The sequence below is a fragment of the Sarcophilus harrisii genome, chromosome 4 (assembly GCF_902635505.1).
Source record: "Sarcophilus harrisii chromosome 4, mSarHar1.11, whole genome shotgun sequence".
Lineage (NCBI taxonomy): Eukaryota > Metazoa > Chordata > Mammalia > Dasyuromorphia > Dasyuridae > Sarcophilus > Sarcophilus harrisii.
In genome coordinates this window covers 363486330-363507859 of record NC_045429.1, presented here as the reverse complement: position 1 = coordinate 363507859, position 21530 = coordinate 363486330, and the positions used below count along the sequence as shown (strand labels likewise).

The following is a 21530-nucleotide window of genomic DNA, read 5'->3' as shown; positions in this document are numbered from 1 at the left end:
CTGCAAACTGTAAAAACAAGCTTTTTATATATTAAAAAAACAATTTTACATTTTACAATTTTCTACATGCATGCACAAAGGTCTCAGCTCTGTAAAAAAAAATTCTAGAATTGAATGGAAAATTCTACATTTACAATCTCACTTGGAAGGGACCTAGTTAGTCCCCCTGCCTCCCCCCTCCTTTTGCGCATAGGAGAACACAATAGAACAGTCCTACACCAGGACTGAATCCATCAGCAGGTACTGCCCTAGGGGATGGGCACAGGAAAGAGAAGAAAGACAAACTGACAGACAAGACACCATACAGAGACAGGGGAGCCTATGTGGGTCCGACAAAGGAAAGCACAAGCCCACAAAAATGGCCCAGTTGAGGGTTTCTAAAGGTCCATTTGTTTCACCTCATCTCTTCTAACAAAAAAGGAACAGCCCAGGAGTTCCATGGGGGATGTCAGGAAAGAATTTAAGGGCAGGATGAAGGATGAACAAGGAGAAGATGATAGTTCAAGAAAAAAAATAGAGAAAAATGAAGGCAGAAGACACAGAAGTGAGCTTAGGGAAAAGCAATCAATGATGACAGATGCAGAATGGTGAGGTAGGTGAAGGATTGAGGCACAGTGACCCGAGGGTGGGAAGGGTGGGTTAGGTATGTCAAAAAAAACCTAAATGAATGGTCAATGGGAAGGATAAAGTCAAATGGAAACAATGGAAGAAGGGCATACCCTGTACCTCCCTCAAAAGGACTACAAGAAGCTTCTAAAAGAAGGAAGAGAAAAAGAATTACAGAAAGGGGAGGAGAGAGACAGAATGGGAGGGAGAGAGAGAACGCTCTTAGGAAGAGTGTTAATTTTACATCCCACTACTGGTCACAGCCTTAAGACTACTTCCCACAGAGGAGAGATAAAACACAAAACATACATACATACATACATACACATCACAATTCATCCTGATTTTTTTTTAAAGAAAATGAAAACAAAAAGATACCACAGTTGTGACACAGAGGGTCTAAAACATTGCTATTCTCAATCACAGCCCTTAGTGCTTAAGAAATAGGGGGGGAAATTAGGGTAGCTTTTTTTGTTAGTTTTTTTTTTTTTAAAGAAAAGGAATGAAAAAAAATCACAGTGATTAAAAACATGGCAGGTCCTTTAAAAGAATCATCCACTGCCCATAATCAAGGAAAGCAATAAGGTTCCCAAATACCTTCTCCTTTACAATCTCTAAGAATCCCATCCTGCTCTCAATACTCTTTCCACCAAGGCAGTGACTATGAATCCAAGACCCCTTTCTAGAAAAGTTATTTAGACACATGACCAGGAGAGACCCCTCCCACATTAAATTTTGCAGGCAGAAATAAGTCCAGAAGAAAGTCCAGAAAAGTGTCTGCACCCCAACCCTCTAGCAGTATCTCAAAACTACCTGGGCTTAATCCAGGGACTTGCAATTCTGGAAAAATCAGTCTTGTAATCACCAGGTACAACATCTGCCTAGATAGAGGGAGCCTTCCCATACGTCCCTGAGCATTTCCAAAGGGTAAGAGAAGGGTTCAAGGTACAAGTCCAAGGATGGCACTATTCAGAAAGACTCTGTTGGATCAGCGTGGCTAAGGCTCTGCCTCCTCTCTCACAAGGTTAGCAGCAGTCTTTGAAGCCCAGAATCACCTTCAGGGTTTCTACTTTAAAGGTAAAAGGTTTCCAAGAGAATGAAGCTGAGGGTGATGTATCTCTGAATTCCCCAGGCATTTGCACACAAAGGGGGAGCAATAAATGATGCAGGGAAGATGGACCAAAATGGGAGCAAAGCACAAGCACACCAAGCAGGGTATGGACCCATCCCAGCTACTGGAGCTATACTGATAACAATTAACTATGATGCTTCAAATTTCCATTCCCATTGCTAAAATTCCAGTTATTTGGAATAACCCAGACTCAAGCTGATAACCCAAATTCAGAAAATAGGATGAAGGACAATTTTGCCCACATTTGCTTTAAGTAATGAAGCCTGCTAGAAACATTTGGAAGCTGAGGTGGGGCAAGGGACTATGTGATCTCAAAATAGCAGGGACTCGGCTCCTGATTCCAGTGCAGAGATCAGCCAAACAAAATGGAATCCCTGGAGCATTGAAGTGATGAGATCTCTCAGGTAAAGGCTTTATTTAAAGGGAGAAGAGAAAAAGCAATGGGGGCCCTTCCCAATATAGAAAAGTAGCATTTCTGCCCAGAGAAGAAAAGCTTAAGGGGGATATCATAGAGGGAGAAAGGAGATGCTTAGCAGCTCACTCCTTTCAGGTACATCACCTTCTTGACAATGGAAAAAACCTATCCAGGATAAAAAGAAAAGAAGTACCGAGTTCACTGACTTCCATAGGGGTCTCATCCAAATTCCATGTATTACAGGATCATAGAGAGTTACAAGACACGTTCTGGTCCAACTCTTGTCATTTTATAGAAGAAAAAACTGAGACCTAGAGAGGTGAAAGTCACTTATCCAAGGCCACACAGATAGTAAGTGACAAAGCTAGGATTTAAACTCAGGTCCTCTGGCTCCAAATTCACCTCTCTTCCCATGGGTCCATAGTGCATCTTGTGGGTCTTCCTGTCCCCTCCAGGCCAACTAGTAACTAAGACTGAGTTGGGAAAAAAAAAATCCATCCCATAGCAAAGAGTTAGGGTAGGGAATTAGGAAAGGAAAGGCAAAGGAGAGATAAAGAGTAGAAGAGTGTTTCCCATGTCCTAGGGAAGAGTCCAAAGGGACCACATTCCTCTGGGTTCTTGCAATCCCATATGAGTGAAGACATCAGAATAAGAGAAAGAAAAAGAAGAATTCTCCCTGACAAGGCTAAGAGAAGATGAGTTTCCCTTCTGAGGGAGAAAGAGAAAGAGAGAGAGAGAGAGAGAGAGAGAGAGAGAGAGAGAGAGATTTTGTGTGTGTGTGTGTGTGTGTGTGTGTATGTTTGGGACCAGGAGATCAAGAAGAGAAGGAATATAAAAGGAAAATAACCAGGAGACAGAAAAGAGGCTATAGTTGCAGCAAGAAAAAAAAAATTTCTGATGGAGACTCCTGACCCTCATGACTTGTGCAGGAATTAAAAAGGCCACAGATCCAGGAGTCCTGTTTTCCCCAAAACTCAGAGTTCCTGAGATAATCCTAATGAGACAGGCAGGAAAAACAGCCTCATCTCACTTTGGATGCCAGAGGACTAGCCCTGACCTGGAATAATTTGGCACCATGGTTTGCTGTGATCTTGATTTCACCCCTTGGGAGAAGCACTTCCAAGGAGGCTGCTGAAGAGAACTGCTACAATAACCTAGATGGAAAAAGAGGAAGAAGAGTGGAGAAGAAAGAGAAGGGGACAGAAGGGTCATGTCTCTGGTTAGCAGAGACTATCTTGGAGAGGAGAGAACAGGAGAGAAGAAGAAAAAAGGAGAGGAGAGGAATCTATTCCCACAGGGCTTGAAGTGGAAAGGAATGGGAAAACCAGGATGGGTATCACTCTACTTGCTGCCCCCACCTCAGGGTGGTCTTTCCCCATTCCCATGGGACAGGGAAGGGAAGAGAGGGAGAGGATAGAGTGGGAGTGGAGAGTAAGTTAGGAATTCAAGTAAAAAACAGAGTTGGAGGCAGAAGGGACGGAAGCAGAACTGGCTGAGGCTACGCTTCAAGCCCCCTCCCATTGCCCCCAGGAGTCTCCCGCAGCCCTCCACCCCACCCCACCCCACCTCGCCCCATTCTGTTGCACAGTTACACAGAGGTCTCAGACTGCAACCTCATGACAAACTTGTGCGATTTTGGGTCCACAAACTCCTCGGACAGCTTGAAGAACGGGACCTTCTTGGTGCTGACCACCAGGCTGAAGTCCTGGCGTTTGAGGAGAAAGACAATGCCATCTTTGAGCCCATTGGTCACTGGCTCTTCGCTCACCAGTGTCCACTGTTTAGCCAGCCAGCGCTCCTTGTGGTACTGGATAGTGGGGCCAGCTGCCAGGTACCGCTCCAGAAAGGCCTAGGAAGAGAGAATGGCACAATATAGCACTTGGTTACCCCGATCTCACTGCAGACCCTCCTTCACTCTCTGCAGAAAGGGCTCCCCAAAAGGATCTCCATCCCACAATGTTACTCCTCTCTTTTTTTTTTCACTCCTCCTCCTTTCTAATTGCAGTAGTCAAGACCAGACCCAGGTCTGAGGAGAGACTCAGCAAAGGAGACAAAAAAACTAAACTGGGAATCAAAGGACCCATATGTGAATCTCAGTCCTGACATTTACTAGTAATATATTCTTGGTCAAGTTACCCTCTTTGAGCCTCAATTTCTCACAATGTTATAGTGAGGAAAATATTTTATAAACCTTATGGCATATCTACATATCAATGCAAATATACATATATGTGTGTATATATATATGCAAATATGTGTGTGTATGTATATGTGCATACGTGTATAGGGAGAAGGAGAAAAGTATTTATGAAGCACTTATTATATCCCAGGCACTCTGCTAAGCCCTTTACAAAGATTTCATTTGAAAGTCACCCTAACCCTGTGGGTGGACACTATTATGAGCCCCATTATATATGCACAATATGTATGCTACAGCTTCACACCAGATGTTCTAGTCTCCCAAAAAGGAAGGTCCTTGCCTGGATCAGTCATTTCATCAGTCGCCCTTTTAGGTTGATTACAGCCCCACATTTGTTGCCTGGCCCTTTGTGGGCAATGATGATCTGCCTGAGTTTTCTCTTCAGTGATTAGCATATACGCACCTGATCATACCCTCCCTCTTCTAGTGATTTTGAATCCCCAGTTGTCATTGTATAACCCCCATTCCCTGCTACCCACTACCCATTGTCTTGTTCCCATTCCCCTTAAAAACCTTGCCCCAGTGCCACTCAAGACCTACTCAATCCTTTGTGTTCTAATGATACCTTTTCCACATGTAATAAATTTCCCTTCTTAAAACATTTCCTCTCTCATTCCTTCCATCTAATTGTACTCACTGACTCTGTCCTGATGACAAAGCTTCCCTGGCCACCCTTTCCAACACAGGTTGCTCTTTCATTCATAACCCAGATTCATTGGGTCATTTTGGGTAAGTCATAATTCCCTTTGATTCCCACTGCCACTTCCACCAGGACCATCACTCAGAAACTTCTACTCTACAATTCACTCAATCTGTATTAACCACCTAATCAAAATTTCGAGAGCTATTGCTTAACCTCTCCTTCTTTCCTAAGAGTTCCACAATGCCTAGCTCACAGTCTTTCTCTCTTCCTTAACTTCTGCCCTCATACCTACATATTGATATTCCTTCAAACACCTTAACTTCTAGTTCCTTGACTTAGTTCATTTCCTGTCTCCCACTCCACCACCATAACTCAGCTACACACGAGATGGTCATACCTCTAATGCCATCATGGACAAGTATTCTATTTCCATGTTCATAAACTTTGAAATTACTTTATCTCATCATCAATTTTTTTCATTCCTTACCTACATCTATCATACAATCCCTGTTCTTCATCCTTATCACAACCTCAGATTCTTCCACTGTTCAGTTCTTTCTCAGGCTATCACCTCTTTGCTGACTATACTCTCTTCCCTTCCCCATCTTGACACCCTTAATAATCCAATTCAATTTAACACCATCCTCTTTTCTTCAATCATTTGTCCTGTTTATACCAGAGTTGATCTTGCCTTGCTGAGACCTAGCTTTAGATTTTTTCTGCCATCTGATGCCTTCGATCTTATTCATCAAAGGCCAAAAAAAAATAAAAATAAAAATAAAAAACCCTGAAAAAAATCACATTAGTATGATGACTGGATACACTGCAAATTTATGTTAAATAATCTCAACTGGATCTTCACTGTAGCAAAGAATCCTTTTATATCTCCCTAGTCAATCACTATCTTATTCAATACAACAGCTTTTCCAAACCTTTCCATCCCTTCTCAAACATCTCATGACTATACCCAAGCTAAGACTGCTGCTCTTATTTCACTGAAAAAAAAAAAATGGAACCGATTTCACTATAAACTTCCTCTTTTTACCTATCTTTACTTACTACCATCAGAATCCTTCTTCCATATTCTCTTCCTTCACCCATATGCCATGCCTTTCTTCTTAGAAAGACAAATCCCTCTACATACCACCTTATTCTACTCCATCTTTACCAGCATATAGCCCCTTCTATTAGCTTCACTCTCTTGCTAATCTTCAATTATTATTTCTATGCAAGCAATTTTCAGGTTTATTTCATAACAAGTAGTCTTGCATGTCCAACAGCCTTTAGGATATCTCAAAGTGAATGTCTCATAGACATCTCAAGTTCAACTCATTACTTTTCCCAAAAACCCAGCCTTCTCCCTAACTTCCCTATCGCTGTTGAGAGTACCAATCATCTTCCCAGTTACCCAAACTCACAATCTAGGAGGCAGATCAACTCCTCATTTTCTTTCACTCCTCTTCTCCCCCATCTATGTCCAATCCCTTGCCAAGTCCTGTTGATTCTACCTTTGTAACCCCCCTTTCTCTGATATTGCTACCACCTTGTTGCAAGCCCTCATCTCACAACTGAACTAATGCAAGTCTGCTGGTCAGTCACCGTAGCTCAAATCTGCCCTCTTCAGTTCATACTCAAAATCACAGCTTTTAAACTGGTCTTAAAGCACAAGTCTGATCACATCACACACATCCTCCCCATTCAATAAACTTCAGTGGCTCCCTAATATCTCCAGAATCAAATATAAAATTCTCTGTTTGGCTTTTAAAGCACTTAATAACCTTTACCTTTCCAGTTTTTTTATTCCTTAAATATTTCTTATTATATATTTTTTATTCCCTTCCATGTACTCTATAATTCAGTGACACTGGCCTCCTTGCTATTCCTCCCCCATGACACTCACCAACTGTGACCTTTCACTGACCATTTTCCATGCCTGGAATGCTAAGCCTCCTGGTCTTTGCCTCCTGGCTCCCTTTGAGTCTCAGCTGAAACCCCACCTTCTTCAAGAAGCCTTTCCTAATCCCCTTAATGCCTTCCCTCTTAGGTTAGCTCCAATTTATCTGGCACAGATATAGATAGATGTATAGATAGATAAGTATAGATACAAACACACACACGTGTGACATATATGTATATGCCATATATATAAATATGCTATTATTATGAAAGTTCAAATAGAATATTGGTGATATATAGTATAATAATGTAATATAACCTGAGACTCTGGACAAGTCACTTCTCTTTGGACCTCAGTTACCATATATGTTATAGTGAGGGTGTTGAGCTAGAGGACATCTAATAGACCTTCCAATTCTAAATCTATAATGCAATAATATTGTCATCCAGAATAGCTGTACTACTCTCCTAAGTATTTGGAGTTGGAAAGAAGAGCAATTCCCACAACTAGCAGCAGAGGGCAAAAACAGATCACATTCCCGCAAACACTAACGGGTCAAAGTGAAAAATTGCCCTTGGTTGGAAGACCAAAGATCTACAGCTGAAGCAGCTGCTGAGGTCATACCCATGCTCTCTGTCTCTCTGTCTTTCTGTCTCTCTCTGTCTCTGTCTCTGTCTCTTTCTGTCTCTCTCTGTCTCTCTTTGTCTGTCTGTCTGTCTGTCTGTCTCTCTCTCTCTCTCTCTCTCTCTCTCTCACACACACACACACACACACACACACACACACACACACACACACTTTGACAGTGCTTGTAGTCCAAAGAACTTAAATAACTTTCTTTAGAACACACAGGTAATAAATATTAGGGGTGAGGAAGGAAAAGGGTAAAATAGGAAATGAGGGCTAGATGGAGAAAAGAAAAAAAGAGAAAGGGATAGGAAGAGGAAATTAAGATAGAAAAGAGAAAGGAAGAGAATGGAGTGGAGAGGGATAGGGAGGGAAAAGGGTAGAGATATAGAGAAGAGTAGCCGAAGGAAAAAAGAAAGGAGGAAGAGAGGAAGAGAGAATGTGAGGGGAGGAAGGAGGGACAAAGAAGGGAAAGGAGAAAGAGAGAGAGAGAGTGAGAGAGGGAAAGAATTAGACCAAACTTCCCCAAATCCTGTGCCCAAAGAAGTGCCTAGAAACTCTATTTCACTCAGGAGAAAGGTAAAGGAATATGAACCACAGGGAGTGACAGAAAAAAGCAGAGAGAAAGACGAGGGATGAAAGGTTAGAAAATAAAAGAATAACCAGGAAAAGGAAGAAGTCAAGGGAGAGAGGGAGAAAGGGCATATGACTACAGTATCCTAGATCAAGAACTAGAAGAGATCTTAAAGGCCATTGAGTATGACCTGCTTATTTTAAATGAGGACAATGAAACCCCCAGAGTGATCATTTCAAATGGCTTGTCCAGAGTCATATAGCTATTAAGTGCCTAAGGCAAGATTTGAAAGCAGAACTTCCTAACTCCAAGGCTAGCACTCTCTACTAAGATGGGAGGCAAAACAGAGCCTACCTTGGGTGTCATGTCATGAGTGATACAGAACTCTAGATGCTGCAGGATGCTCTCCATGGTGTGGTAGGGCTGCTGCTTGGTAGTGCGTAGATACTTCTGCATGGCTCGTGCCATGGAGGCAAAAATGGCTTGGGCAGCCTCTCTTGGATCCATCACCTCCCTTGGGTTCTTTTGTTCCTCTTCCTGTAGCCTCTTGATGTGTGTGAAGGCCTCTTCCACTGCTACCACCAGTCTGTTTGAGAGCAAGACACAGTTCACACTCACCTCTTAAAACCTCTTCAACCTTCTCTCATCTGAGAAGCCTAAGCCTTGTCTAACTTCTGCAACAAGAGGCGATTGTTGTCTCACAGCCTCCTAACAGAAAGAGGTAGTATCCTTTTCAGGGAGAACTCTCTAAATAAGGGGACCTCGAACTTCCTTTTAGAACTCAGAAAATTCTTTCTGACATTTCCTGTAAAATCTTACCATTACAACCAGTAGTAGCTTCCACCCATATATACTTGGCTCTTTCTGGTTCACAAAGAATTTTGATCACAAAACCTAAGTGTGACAGCACAAGAATTTTTAATTTCTATTTTACAGTAGAGGAAGTTGAGGTTGAGGTTAAGTGACTTACATATGGTAATAAAACTAAGTGGCAGAGCCAGGACTAAGCCTCCAGATCTTCAAGTCTTCTAGTCTTATATCTACACCACTCTGTCTACACATAAACTTCTTAAAACTCCCAATAAGCACCAGTTCTTTAAGTGAGCTCTTACTCCACTTTCTTCAGGATAAAATTACTCCTGAAACTGATTTTGCATTATTCTTATCCTCCATCATCTTCCAAATTATTCTCCTAGTCATTTTCCTTTCAAATCTCAAATTTTGTTTTATTTTGGTTTTTTAGTTAAGATGAAGTAAAAAAAATTTTGAGACTATGAGATCATGACCAGAAAGACAAAAAACATATTGGATGCATATAAAACAAGAAATTGATATGGACTCCACAACAAGGGGACAGCTACTCTTTCATTTACCCAAAGCATTGGATATAGAAGAGATTGAAAATTAAGTCTCTGAGAAAAAACATGGTATACTCTGTTTTGCCTCCCATCCTAATGAATAGAACGTGCTGGTCTTGGAGTCAGGTAAATCTGTTCAACTCAATTTCTTCAGCTTCAGTAATTGAATTACATGATCTCTAAGGTCTCATTCAATGTCACCATTTTATGACCCTACAAGCAAAGAATGGGATACTGATGAAGGCTGTGTTCTTTTCTAATGGAAATGCTAGAAAACCCAGGAGAGTGAGGGTATAGTGGAGAAATGTCCATAGCAGAGGCAACTGGAATCAGCTCAAAGCTCTACTAGGCAGCTAGGTGGTTCAGTGGATAGAGTCAAGGCCAGAAGATCTCAACTCAAGTCCAGCCTCAGATACTTACTAGCTGTATGATTCTAGGCAAGTCATTCAATCTCTGTCTGCTTTAATTTCATCAACTATAAAATAGGGGATAATAACAGTATCTACTTCCCAGGTTTTTATGAGGTCAAAATGAGATATTTATAAAGTTTTTAGCACACTGCCTAGCAAGGAAGAGTAGTTAAAACTTTGAGGACAACCATTAGTACCAAAACATGATTCTGGACCCTGATACTTGTCCCTAGATCAAATCTAGCTTCTACTCCTAAAGCCACAGATTTTTACCTATTTCTTCTTCCTGGGAATCAACTCTATTTTTCTTCCCCATAAATATGAGCAACTTGTTCCACAAATCTATTCTTTTCAGAGACCATGAAGACTCATTCACAACCTTTATCCCCCAGATGGACACAAAATACCTCCTAGTTGAATTCAAAGAATCATCAAAACATTGAGAGAAAATCACCTAATTCAACCTATACATTTTACAAATAAAAAAATAGGCCAAAAGCAGCTAGGTGACACAGTGAGTAGAGCACCATCCCTGAAGTCAGGAGGACCTGAGTTCAAATCTGACCTGACACTTAATACTTCCTGGCTGTGTGCCCTGGGCAAGTCACTTAACCTCAATTGCCTCAGCCAAAAATAAATAAATAAATAAAAAGAAAAAAAGAAAACTGAGACCAAACAAGAATTTCTCTCAAGTCATAAAGGTAGTCTCCATGCAATCTTAGTCCAAACTATTTCATTCACCTTTTTTTCACACATCCCCCTCTTCTTTCCCAGAGCACATACCTGGCTCTACGTTTGCGCACCCTCCGTTCATGCTCTGCCTCTTCATAATAATACTCATTGTGGCTGTTGTCCCGCCTCCGAGCTGCTGCTGCAATCACTGCCCGAGACTGCCCAGTGGAATTGTTGGTGCTGTTCTCTGCAAGAGGGCAGGGAGGCAAAGGAGGGGATCAGAAGGGGGAACTGGCTTCCAGAAAGACCTGGAGCTGAAGGCAGCAGCCAGACTATGCAGTCTTCAGAGGCACTGTCCCCAACCACCTTTAGAAAAGGGCACCCGGGGAAAAGCAGTGAAGAAGGGCCAGGACTTTCAAGGAGATCCACAGGATTCAGGACTTAAATGGCTGAAGGGCTGAGAGTGCCAGGGCTGAAGAGGAGCAGCCAAAGGAGATGAAATCTGAGAGGGCAGAACTGAGGAAAGTAGAGGGAAAGAGAAGACAATAGGGGAAAGGATCCAAAAGCTGAGACCCTCCACCTGGAGCCAAGGGGAAGGACAGTACAAAAGGGACTAAAGAAAGGAGTGAGAAGTGGAGGGAAAAGGTAAAATAGAGAGAAAAAAAAAAGAGGAGCAAAGAAGCCCTGATAGGGAAGAGCAGAAAAGTGGAAGATCCTGGCAGCTCACCCTCTCCGAGGGAGTACACCTTGAAGCCGGACACTTTCTTGGCCAGGACGGACTTGGGCAGGTTGAGGAGAGCAGGGTTGTAGACGGGGAAATCATGGTAATACTTCTCCAGGATCCACACTGCCACACGCTGGATGCTGTGGGGGAGATGGGAAGGGAAGGGAAGGAAAGGAGGGAAGAGAAGGAAGGGAAGGGAGGGAGGGGAAGGAAGAGGAAAGGGGGGAAGGGAGAGCATAGGGGAGAGGGAGGGGGAAGGAGGTAAGGGAACATTCATGGTCACCTCCACTGCCAGACATAAACAAAGGTGTCCAGAGGGAGGGACACATCAGGGCAGGATGTTAAAACAAGAAGAACAAAGGATGGGGAGAAGTTGCTTCTGACAAGCCCAGCTTGAGGAAGCCACCCTGAGGTCTCTCCCCCTTGGTCTCCTTCCAGCCTCCAGATCAGAGCCTTTCTCCTGGCCAGGCTAACAGTCATCTAGTTCCACACTTAAAGTCTATATAAGTGGGACCTTCTATGAGCTGCCACCAATAGCCTCTACTCATCAATACTTTTGGAATCTTGCTGGGCTGAGAAAATTTCCCAAATGAGGGTTGAAAACCAACCAGACTTTCATATTTGATCCTAAGGGACAATAAAATGGGAACTCCCAAGAGCATTAGGGTCCAGGACCAGACTCAAGACTCAAATTGCCAAGTTGCCTGATCTTTCCGGCAATGAAGTATCTTTCTCATACATCCTGTCAAAAATGCACACATACAGACAAGGACACATACACACACACAAGTGGACCCAAACAAATATACACACCCTTTCCCAAGTTAACTCATAAGCAGTGCATGACCACTGAACCACAGCCCTCTATTTTGGCGTCTCCTAATATAACCTTTTCAAAGTAACTTCCCTCTGCCTTACCCAGCTTCATTCATTTCACACTCACTGAGTCACCAGAAAGAATATATTCTTGTGGCAGTCACAACCAAGGGAAATGTAAAAAGAATCCAAAGAAGCCATTGGCCCATATCCTTCTCCTACACAGAACTCCTCCCATCCCTTCTTCAGTACTCCATCTCCTCTATAAATTCTGCACTAATTCTCTTACCAAAGTGCCTCAGTCTCACCATACACATGCCCCCCTCAGTTCCAACACATTGTCCCTCAGCACTTCCAGCTATCCCCTGTGGAATATCACTATCAACTGCTACCGGATGTAGCATTACGCCCCAGGTCCCCCAGATAAATCTCATGCCCTTAGTCCCCCAGCATTCTTCCTACTCCTTTACCCACCCTGCCCAAACCCCAACCACATATCTGTCGTATGCTCTAAAATTCTTTCCTATGCTAGTATTCTCTCCCTGTCTTTTTATAATCCTGGTTCTAACCTAGTATATCTCCTATTCTCTCTCCCAGCCCATCTCAAAGCCCTTAACCACCCTCATGCTCACACACACACACACACACACACACACGTGCACGCGTGCCTGCTGTACCTGAGGTGGCCAACATTGTAGAAGCGACTGGCCCCGTCGGTGGAGCGCACAACTTTCAGAGTGAACTGGGGCTGCAGCTGGCGCAACTCCAACAGGACCACGGCGAGGTAGTGCACAAAAAGCAGGGCATCCACTAGGGAAACGGCAAACTGCACCACACCCTGATAGCTGCGCTCCCTCGCCTCCAAGATTCTAACCCCGTAGAAGAGCCAGTAGGAGACCACGAGCAGAAAGACAAGCACCATGAGTAAGGCGCGCAGCACAAAGACACGGGGCAGCGAAGCCTTGGGCCGGCGGAAAAACAAGGCCCAGCTGCCCAGCAGCAGGATGAGCAGCTTGAAGGCCACTGAGATGAAGAGTCCCTCGCACGCCGCCCCACATGGCTCCAGCTCTTCCCGCCACAGGAGCGGGGGCAGCAGGAGGAAGGCCAGCGGGGTGAGGAAGGAGAGCAGCGCAAGGGTAGCCCCAGCCACAACCCCCAGGTGACGGGAGCAGTCCAGGGGGACGCTGTCCTCCATGTCCTTGGCAATGCGTGTGAGGTCATCGTGGGAGATGCTGTGTTCCGAGGTGCCTGTCACTACCGTAGTTGTCTCACCCCAGTTATCATCCTTTGAGAGAAAGAGGAGAGGAACAAAGGGGGAAATGTTGGGGAGGGTATGGACAACAGGAAAGGAGAAGAGAGGGAAAAGGGGGAGGAAGGATAAGGGAAAATGAGAAAGCAGAAAGAGGGGAGGAAGTTAATCAGCAAACATTCTGTTACTAAGTATTTATCAAGCATCTACTGGTATTCAACTGTATCAAGCTCCATAGTCAGAGAAATACAAAATAGCTTCTGTCCTTAAAGAACTTACAACGAAGAGAAAACAAAAATCACAAGCTCATGCATTGAGGAAATGGCTAAAAAACATAATGAAATATAATTGAGCCATACAAAATAATAAATATGATGCACTTAGTATTGCCACATAGAAGGTATTTAATAAATGCTGATTTACTGACTGACTGGATTCAAAGAACTTGGATAGATGTACATTAAGTCATTAAAGTCTAACCTGAAAAACCTACATAATGGCGATGATAATATAAAGAAAAGCAACTCCAAAAGACTACAGATGACTGATGATGAAACATGCTTCTTGCTCTTTAAGAAAGAGGTACAGAATGAGACATGCATTTTTTAGGCATGACCCAAGGTACTGAATTATTTTCCATGATTGTGCTAATTTGTTATAAGTGAGCAATTTTATTGTGGGAAGGGATAACAGGCTGTTTTTTTTTTTTTTTAAATCAATGAAATGTTTTAAAAGTACATAGAGGAAGATTTTTTTTAATTTAAAAGAAGACACAAATGGAATAATTTTGTTTTACTGTGTTAAATTTAATACATATTATTAAAAAACGATATATTACAGAAGCTTAAGGTTTCAATTCCAACCTCTTTTGGTCCTTTTCCCCTGAATTATTGAATTGTTCATTAAACTAATAATAATATTGTTTTTAATATAGCAACATATTTGGGAGCAGCTAGTGGCACAGTGGATAAAGCACCAACCCTGAAGTCAGGAGGACCCAAGTTCAAATCTAGCCTCAGACACTTAACACTTTCTCGCTGTGTGACCCTAGGCAAGTCATTTAATCCCAACTGCTTCAGCAAAAAAGATAGTAACATATTTCAAAAGATCTATTGAGCCCTTTCCCTGCCACAATCCTGCATGGTCAGCAACATAAATATCATAATCCCTATTTTGCAGATGAGGAAACTAAACCTCAGAGAAGCAAAGTTACTTTCTCATGATCACAGAACTAGCAGGTGGCAGTAGATACCAAATACCAGATATCAAATGATACCTATTTTAGGTCAAAGTTGCTTTGTGATCTTTCCAACTCTGAAATCTTATGATTCTATCAAAAAGGAAAAAAAATATAATTCCCCTCCTGCAAAGCATCAGGGCGTTAATATGTACTGGGGGAGTGAGGGATTTGGTATAGAGTAGTATTGTGGGAAGATCCCTGGATATGGAGCATGAAGACCTGGATTCAAATCTCATTCTTGACATTTCCTATCTCTGTGACCTCAGAAAAAATCCTTTAACCTCCCTGAACATCATTTGGAAACATAAGATCCCCTGTAGGAATATAAGGGACAGATGTAGCACTTTCCTAACTACCTTCTCGATTCTCAGAATGCAGATCCTTAGCTATATGCAAGTCCTCACACACTCTACTCCATGAGGCCAGCAGGCCAAAAGGCTATACAGTCATTATTAAGCAAGTTCCCAAGAAAATAAGTCTTGACCTTCCAGCCTCATCCACTGAGTTTCTGACCTTCCCCTCTTCTTATTTTCTTCATCTATTCTTAGTATCATACAATTCGAGAACCCCCTGTCAAAATGTCATTTGATAAAATGCCACCAGAGGGCTACCCTTCTACTCACAGGATCTTCTTAGCCTCAGAATTTCAACTCTGCCATAAACATGACTATTAGCAGTATGGAAAGGGGGGGAGGGAGGGGAGGCAGGTCCCCACTGCAATGCCTATCCAGAACCCACTTTTTTGAAGCCCCCAATGACAAAAGGACATAGTACAGGGTAGAGGTAAACCTCAAAAGCTCTAGTTGGAAATCTGGGTTTGAATCCTTGCTCTCCTACTGATTATCTGTTTAACAATGAGTAAAACTCAAGACTTGCGAGTCTCAGGTTCCTCATCTATAAAATAAATAGACTGAATCAGATTACTCTTAAGGACCCTTACAGTTCTAAATACTAAATTGGTAACTTTTATTGCTCCAGAAATTTCTTCTACTTGGCATGGAACTCTGAAAGAGAACACTGATATTGCCACCTTAAGACTTCCAGAGCATTTTCTTTATAACATTTCCATAAGGTAGAGTTAACCCCAAATGCAAGTATCACCATTTTACAAATAAGGATTAGAGTCAGAGAGATTGTGGCTTACCCCAAGGCCATCCAGAAAGAAACAGTAGATTCCAGTAGGGTCTCTCTCCTTAGGCTACCTACCTACTGAATCTAAACTACCTGAACCTCAAGAGACTTAGATCCCAGTTCTTACTCTACTACCAATTATGAATGCCTTGGGACAAATCTATCCACTGAGATGGATGGACAAGGACTCTTCAGGTCATGGAGAAATAATAAAGACAAAATGACAAAATGAAATAAGATGAGAGGATAAAAGTCTCAAAAAAGATATTGAAGGCAGAATCTTAGGGACAGAAATCCAGATGAAATATAGTAATGAGGGGAAACACTGAGAGGAAGAAAACTGGAAACAATCAAGAGTCAAAAGAGTCAGAGAGGAGAGTAAAAGAAGTAGGGAAGACACAGAGAGATAGGGAGACAGACAGAGATGGGGAGAGAGATGACTACCCCACATTACTTAAGGAGCATATGTATAACTGAATTTAATTTGAAAATGTATGCCTGGAAGTTTATATATGTATCACAGGAATTTTTTGTTGACAAACTGGAGTATCCAGAAGGTCATGAGTGGTGTTTGTGCCCGAGTAGATTATGTCACTATGTCTATGAGTAGAGACTAAAGTGCCACCTCCTACATAAGACCTATCACAATCCCCCCAATTACTAGTGTCCTACCCATCAAAATTACTTTATAATTATTATGTATGACTTCATAGAGCTATAGACTTATAGCTAGAAGGCCATCCTCCCCCTCATTTTATAAATGTAGAAACCGAGGCTCAGAGAGTGCCCACGTTCACATGGCTACAGGCACCTGAGGCAAGATTTAAATGCAAGGTGTCCTGATTCCCAGGCCAGGATTCTATCCACTCTATGAGAGCCATCAACTCCCAAGAGTGGGCTAGAACCAGATGGAAATATAATTGGAAAATATGTAAAAATAATAATAAAAATATAATAGAACACAGATAATGTTAATGTGTGGTTTTCTAAATCAATATTAAGCTGGTATACATCTTTATGTGCATATTAGTGGCTCCCATTTTGTGGTTGTGATTCAGTTCATGTCCGATGCTTTGTGACCCTATTTGGAGTTTTCTTGGCAAAGGTACTGTAATGGCTTGCATTTCCTTCTCCAATTCATTTTACAAATAAGGAAACTGAGCAAATAGGGTTAAGTAATGTCCAGCTACTAAGTGTCTGAAGTCATATCTGAACTCAGACTTTCCAGACTCCAGGCCCAAAACCCTATTCACTGAGCTATCTAGCTGACCTTTTTTTGCGATTAGGAGAAGTTTCAGAAGTATTTTTCCCCCTGTAATCTTGCATACACAAAGGTATATCTGACATTGTTGGTATTTATATAGAATTTTAAAGTTTATAGAGCACTTTTTAAAAATTATCTCATATTTTATCCTCATATTGGGAAGTATGTATGTATTATTATATTTCATTTTATAGAAGAAGAGACTGAGCAGTTAAGTAACTTGCCCACATAGCTAGTAAGTATCTGAAACTGGATCTTCCTGACTCCAAGTACTTTACTGCAGCGTCTATTTAATAAATGCTTAGTGAATGAACAAAGTTCCATGAAGGCAGGGTCATTGTCATCCCTATACTCCAGCACAGAGAATCATGCCTTGAACATAGTACATTCACTTAATAAATGTTTGTTAAGTTTGTTAGATCAAGAAGGAAAAAGTGGGAGATGGAGACAAAATGGAGAAACAAGAGGATTGTCACTGGCTGACAGTCAAGAGACCTATTTAAGTCTTGCCTCAGACACTTCCTATGCAATAACAGGCTAACCATTTTTAAGATCTCTAGGCCAGAGTTACATAGGATCATAGATTTAGAGAAAGATGGGATCTTAGAGATTAAGTAATCCAAGCCCCTCATTCCTACAGATAAGGTAAAACAAGGCTTGTCTCAAGCCTGAGGCTTGAGATAAGCCAACAACCATCCTGAGAGAAAGAGACTGGAGTTAGTCTCAGAAAAGAGCAATAAGTGATAAGAGATGGGATTCTAAAACAGTTGCACCAACTGCACTTTCCTCACTTTTAAAATGAGGAGGCTGAATCAGATGATGTCTAAGGATAATTCTAACTACAAAATTCTGCAATTAGAGAATCTCCTTCTCATGGCTTCTTACCCGTTCATCCCCTCTGGTTGATTCATTGTCCAGCAGGGGCTCCCCTGGTGCTTGTATTGTAACTGATTTGTCTCCTCGGCTTCCATCCCTGCTCTTGGAACGGTGTCTGTCCCGCCGGTCTCTGTGGTAAGAAGGGAAGGGAGCAGGCATGAAAAGTCAAAGAGGACAAAATCACTGTCACATTTGGGCCCACCCACACTTTACCTGCCCTCTCATTCTGACCAGCTGCCTTATCTGACTCCTCTCCCCACTCCCACTTCTACTTCAGAAAGATGCTTCCCCCTCCCTCCCTCCTTCTTCTTTTTCTTCTCCTTCTCTCTCTTTCCCTTTTTCCTTCCTTCCCTTTCCCCCTCCTTCCTCCCTGTCAGTCTGTCTCTCTCTATGTCTCTGTCTCTCTGTTTCTCTCTCTGTGTCTCTCTCTGTGTCTGTCTATCTTTTCAGGTTCCCTACTTCCCCCTCAGTGTCCATTACACTCACCTATGCTTCCGGGAGCTTCGGGAGTGGCCAGACTTGTAGGAGTAGCCGGAGTACTGGGACTCGGTGTCCATGGCCTCAGAGCGCCTAGCCTTGTAGCGCTCCAGGGCCGTGGGCTGGGGCCTCCTTGGGGGCCCCAAGGCCACTTCCTTCAGCTCTGGCTTCTTCAGGCCAAGAGGCACCTTCAAGAAGTCAACTGTCACCCTGAGGGACTCTATTTTGCTGGGAGGGTGGGCTCGTCTCAGAGAAAACCAAGCGGCAGTCCTGACAGAAAGAAAGTAAAGTTAGACATGGCAGGGAGACACTATCCAGGAGCTCAGGGTAAAGGATGGAGAATGGGAAACAGGCAACCAGGTCTCAAAGCTTCTGTCCTAACTCCTCAGCTTGTGTTCTTTTCCTCAGAGAACTAAGAGAAGTTAGACACCACTCAAATATGTAGACAGGTATAAAAATACCCAGAGAGATATAGGGAAATAAGAATGATCCTAGATAGGATAGACCTGGTATCCTATCTGGTATTCAAAGCTTCAAGAAGGCTTTCTGAGTCCTTCCCACTGTTAGCATCTTTTTTCTCAGATTGCTTCCTATTTATTCTTATTAACAGACTCACTGATTCTCCCACTGAAATAGAGCAGCACAACAAATTATGTGCAGAATGGAGCCCCTCCACTTTCAATGTCCCATCAAAGGATTAAGGTTCTCCCTTGAATCTGGAGAACCTCCAGACCTAGGTGTGGACAAAATCCAGCTCCAAAATCACACCATCAAATGCCCACTGGTTATTACCACTAGATGTCCCACAAGCATCTCAAACTCAACAAGTCCAAAACAAAAGTTGTACTCTTTCTGACTAAACCCTTCTTCCTAACTTCCTCCCCCATTCTTGTTGAGGCACCACCATGCTTTCAGTCTCTTGCGTTCATTATGCCAGTGTTCTCTCCTACTCTTCACTCTTCTTCACTCTGTCCCCCCCAATACATCCAATTCAGTGGTCTAGTCAATTCTACTTTACATCTCTTTCAGAAAGCTCTGAAGAACCATTTTGGCATGATATTGAGCAAATCACAACTCAGCCTCCAGTTTTCTTCCCCAATATAAAATGAAGGGGTTATACTAAATCATTGTAAAGGTCCCTTCCAACTCTAAATCTGTGATACTATGATTTCTTCTATCAGTGACTCCACTCCTCTTTTACACTCTCACTCACCATACCCCTCAAGGAAAAAGCTATAATAACTTTCTGACAAGGTTATTAAACTTTAGGTATGCTAGATAGGAAAAGTTCTTAAGGCACTAAGATTTGGATGAAGCAGAAGTGCCAGGATATTCTTCCCTGGGGAATCAAGCCTTATCTGGAAGATCCCAGAAATGGGTGTCAAGTCAGTGTTGTCCATTTACAGATAATCCAGAAAACAATGGGTTCCAAAGATAAAATGGCTCATGCTAATGATCGTACTATTCCTGTGAAGATCTGAGAAGATTGTAGAATTAATAGAAACTCAGCAATCATCTAGTTCAATCCATACAAGAAATCAAGAATACCCTCAATAACATCTCTATCGACTATTCAGCCAGCCATCATTTCAAAAACTGATGAAACCACCAACTCCCCATTTCACTTTCTGAACATTTATTAGGAGGCCTTTTCTTATAACTAGCCAAAATCTGCCTTAGCAGCTTCTACTCTTTGTTCATAATACTCTGAAGAAAGGAAGGAGAAGGCGGAGAAAAAGGCAAAGAGGAAGAGGAAGAGGATGAGAAAGAGGAAGAAGAGAAGGAAGAAAAAAGGAAGAAGTAGAGGAGGAGGAAAAGGAAGAGGAAGAAAAAGAGAAAAAGGAGGAAGAGGAGGAGGAGGAGGAGAAGGAAGAAGAGCAGGAAGAGAAGAAATCTAATCTTGTTTCCATGTGGAAGTATTTCAAACAAATAAAAATAGTCACTGTAACCCACCTCAGCCTTCCCCAAGTCTTCTCGCCAAACTAACCATCCCTAAGTTCTTTCTACCACAGATTCTCATGCTGCATGAACTCAAGGGCCTTACCAATTCTTAGACATACTCTCCTTTGTCAAATGTGTTGACTAAAATGCTATGTAAATACAGACTTACAAAAATGATCTGATCATGGTAGAGTATAGTATAATGACCACTCCCTTCATTTGTTCTGAATGAAAATGAACCAGATACTGTGCTAACTGGAGACAGAAAGTAAAAATTGAATAGTACTTGCCTCCCAGAAGCTTACATTTCACATGAAAGATATAACATGGACAGAAAAGTAAACACAAAATCAGTTCAAGTTGGATAGTGAGCAATATGTTGGTAAATATTTAACAACCAGCTTTCCATTAAAAAAAAGTAGGGTAGACATACTTTTAAGATTAACTGCATTAAGTCTTTCCCCATGACTTTAAATTTTTAAAGTCTAGGAAATCAACAAAAGAATTAATGAAGAATTGATTGGAAGTTTTTTCAAGGTGTAAATGCTCACATTGAAAGTTTAATAATCTGTTTCCCAGGTAGGAACTGGCTCTAGCACACTTCTGTTGAATACTCTTTAGTCATCAGATAGTATCTGTCCTCTAGCTGTCTTCATTCTCTCCCTTCTTCCGATATACTTACTTATCCCCTATACAAAGGATTATATCCAAAGTCATTTCCCTAGATCTCATTTCTTCAATGTCTCTACTTAGCACACCTAAAAACCAGTGTCCTGGAAAGGGTTTGATTTTTGGTTTGTTGGAGGGAGTAGGGAGAGAGGAAAAGAGGAATAGAGTCACTGCTGAAGGGAATTATAGGTGCAAAGCTAAAAGAGACCTTTAGAGACAGATATTTTGATCTAACCTCTTCTCTTTAAACCAAGGAGCAAAACTGAGAAGGTTCATAGAGATAAAGTGATTTATGAAAGGCCACCCTGATATAGTGACAGAGACTGGATTTGGATCCACATTCTTTGATTCCAAATCCATTATTTCTTCCACTGCAAAACACTGCCTCCTGTAGGTGGATCAGGAAGAGGCTGAAGGATTTAAAGCCCTGAGATGGTCAAGACCAAACTTTTCCCATTGTGAGATAAGTTAAGTAGTACAGTAAATAGATAGCTGGTCTTGTGGAGTCCAAAGACTTTAGTTCAAGCCTTGCCTGTGATAAATGTCATTTAACTTCTCTGTGTCCCCAGGCAACTCTTTAAGACATTAAGTGGAAGAGAAGCATTGGTT

The 21530-nt window shown here is 42.1% G+C and overlaps 1 protein-coding gene across 2 annotated transcripts in view; it reads right to left on the bottom strand.

Moving 5' to 3' along the window:
• Positions 1-2978: 2978 nt before the first annotated feature.
• VANGL2 (VANGL planar cell polarity protein 2) overlaps positions 2979-21530 on the bottom strand; it is a 50803-nt gene continuing 32251 nt past the window's right edge. For both annotated transcript variants that reach the window (XM_031966877.1, XM_031966878.1), the window contains exons 2-8: positions 18321-18581; positions 17844-17964; positions 12752-13359; positions 11262-11398; positions 10646-10781; positions 8449-8680; positions 2979-4002 (exon numbers count right to left, since the gene is read on the bottom strand). In XM_031966877.1, the coding sequence (XP_031822737.1) occupies positions 3742-4002; positions 8449-8680; positions 10646-10781; positions 11262-11398; positions 12752-13359; positions 17844-17964; positions 18321-18581 (1756 nt within the window). In that variant the 3' untranslated portion in view covers positions 2979-3741. The remainder of the gene's footprint in view (positions 4003-8448; positions 8681-10645; positions 10782-11261; positions 11399-12751; positions 13360-17843; positions 17965-18320; positions 18582-21530) is intronic.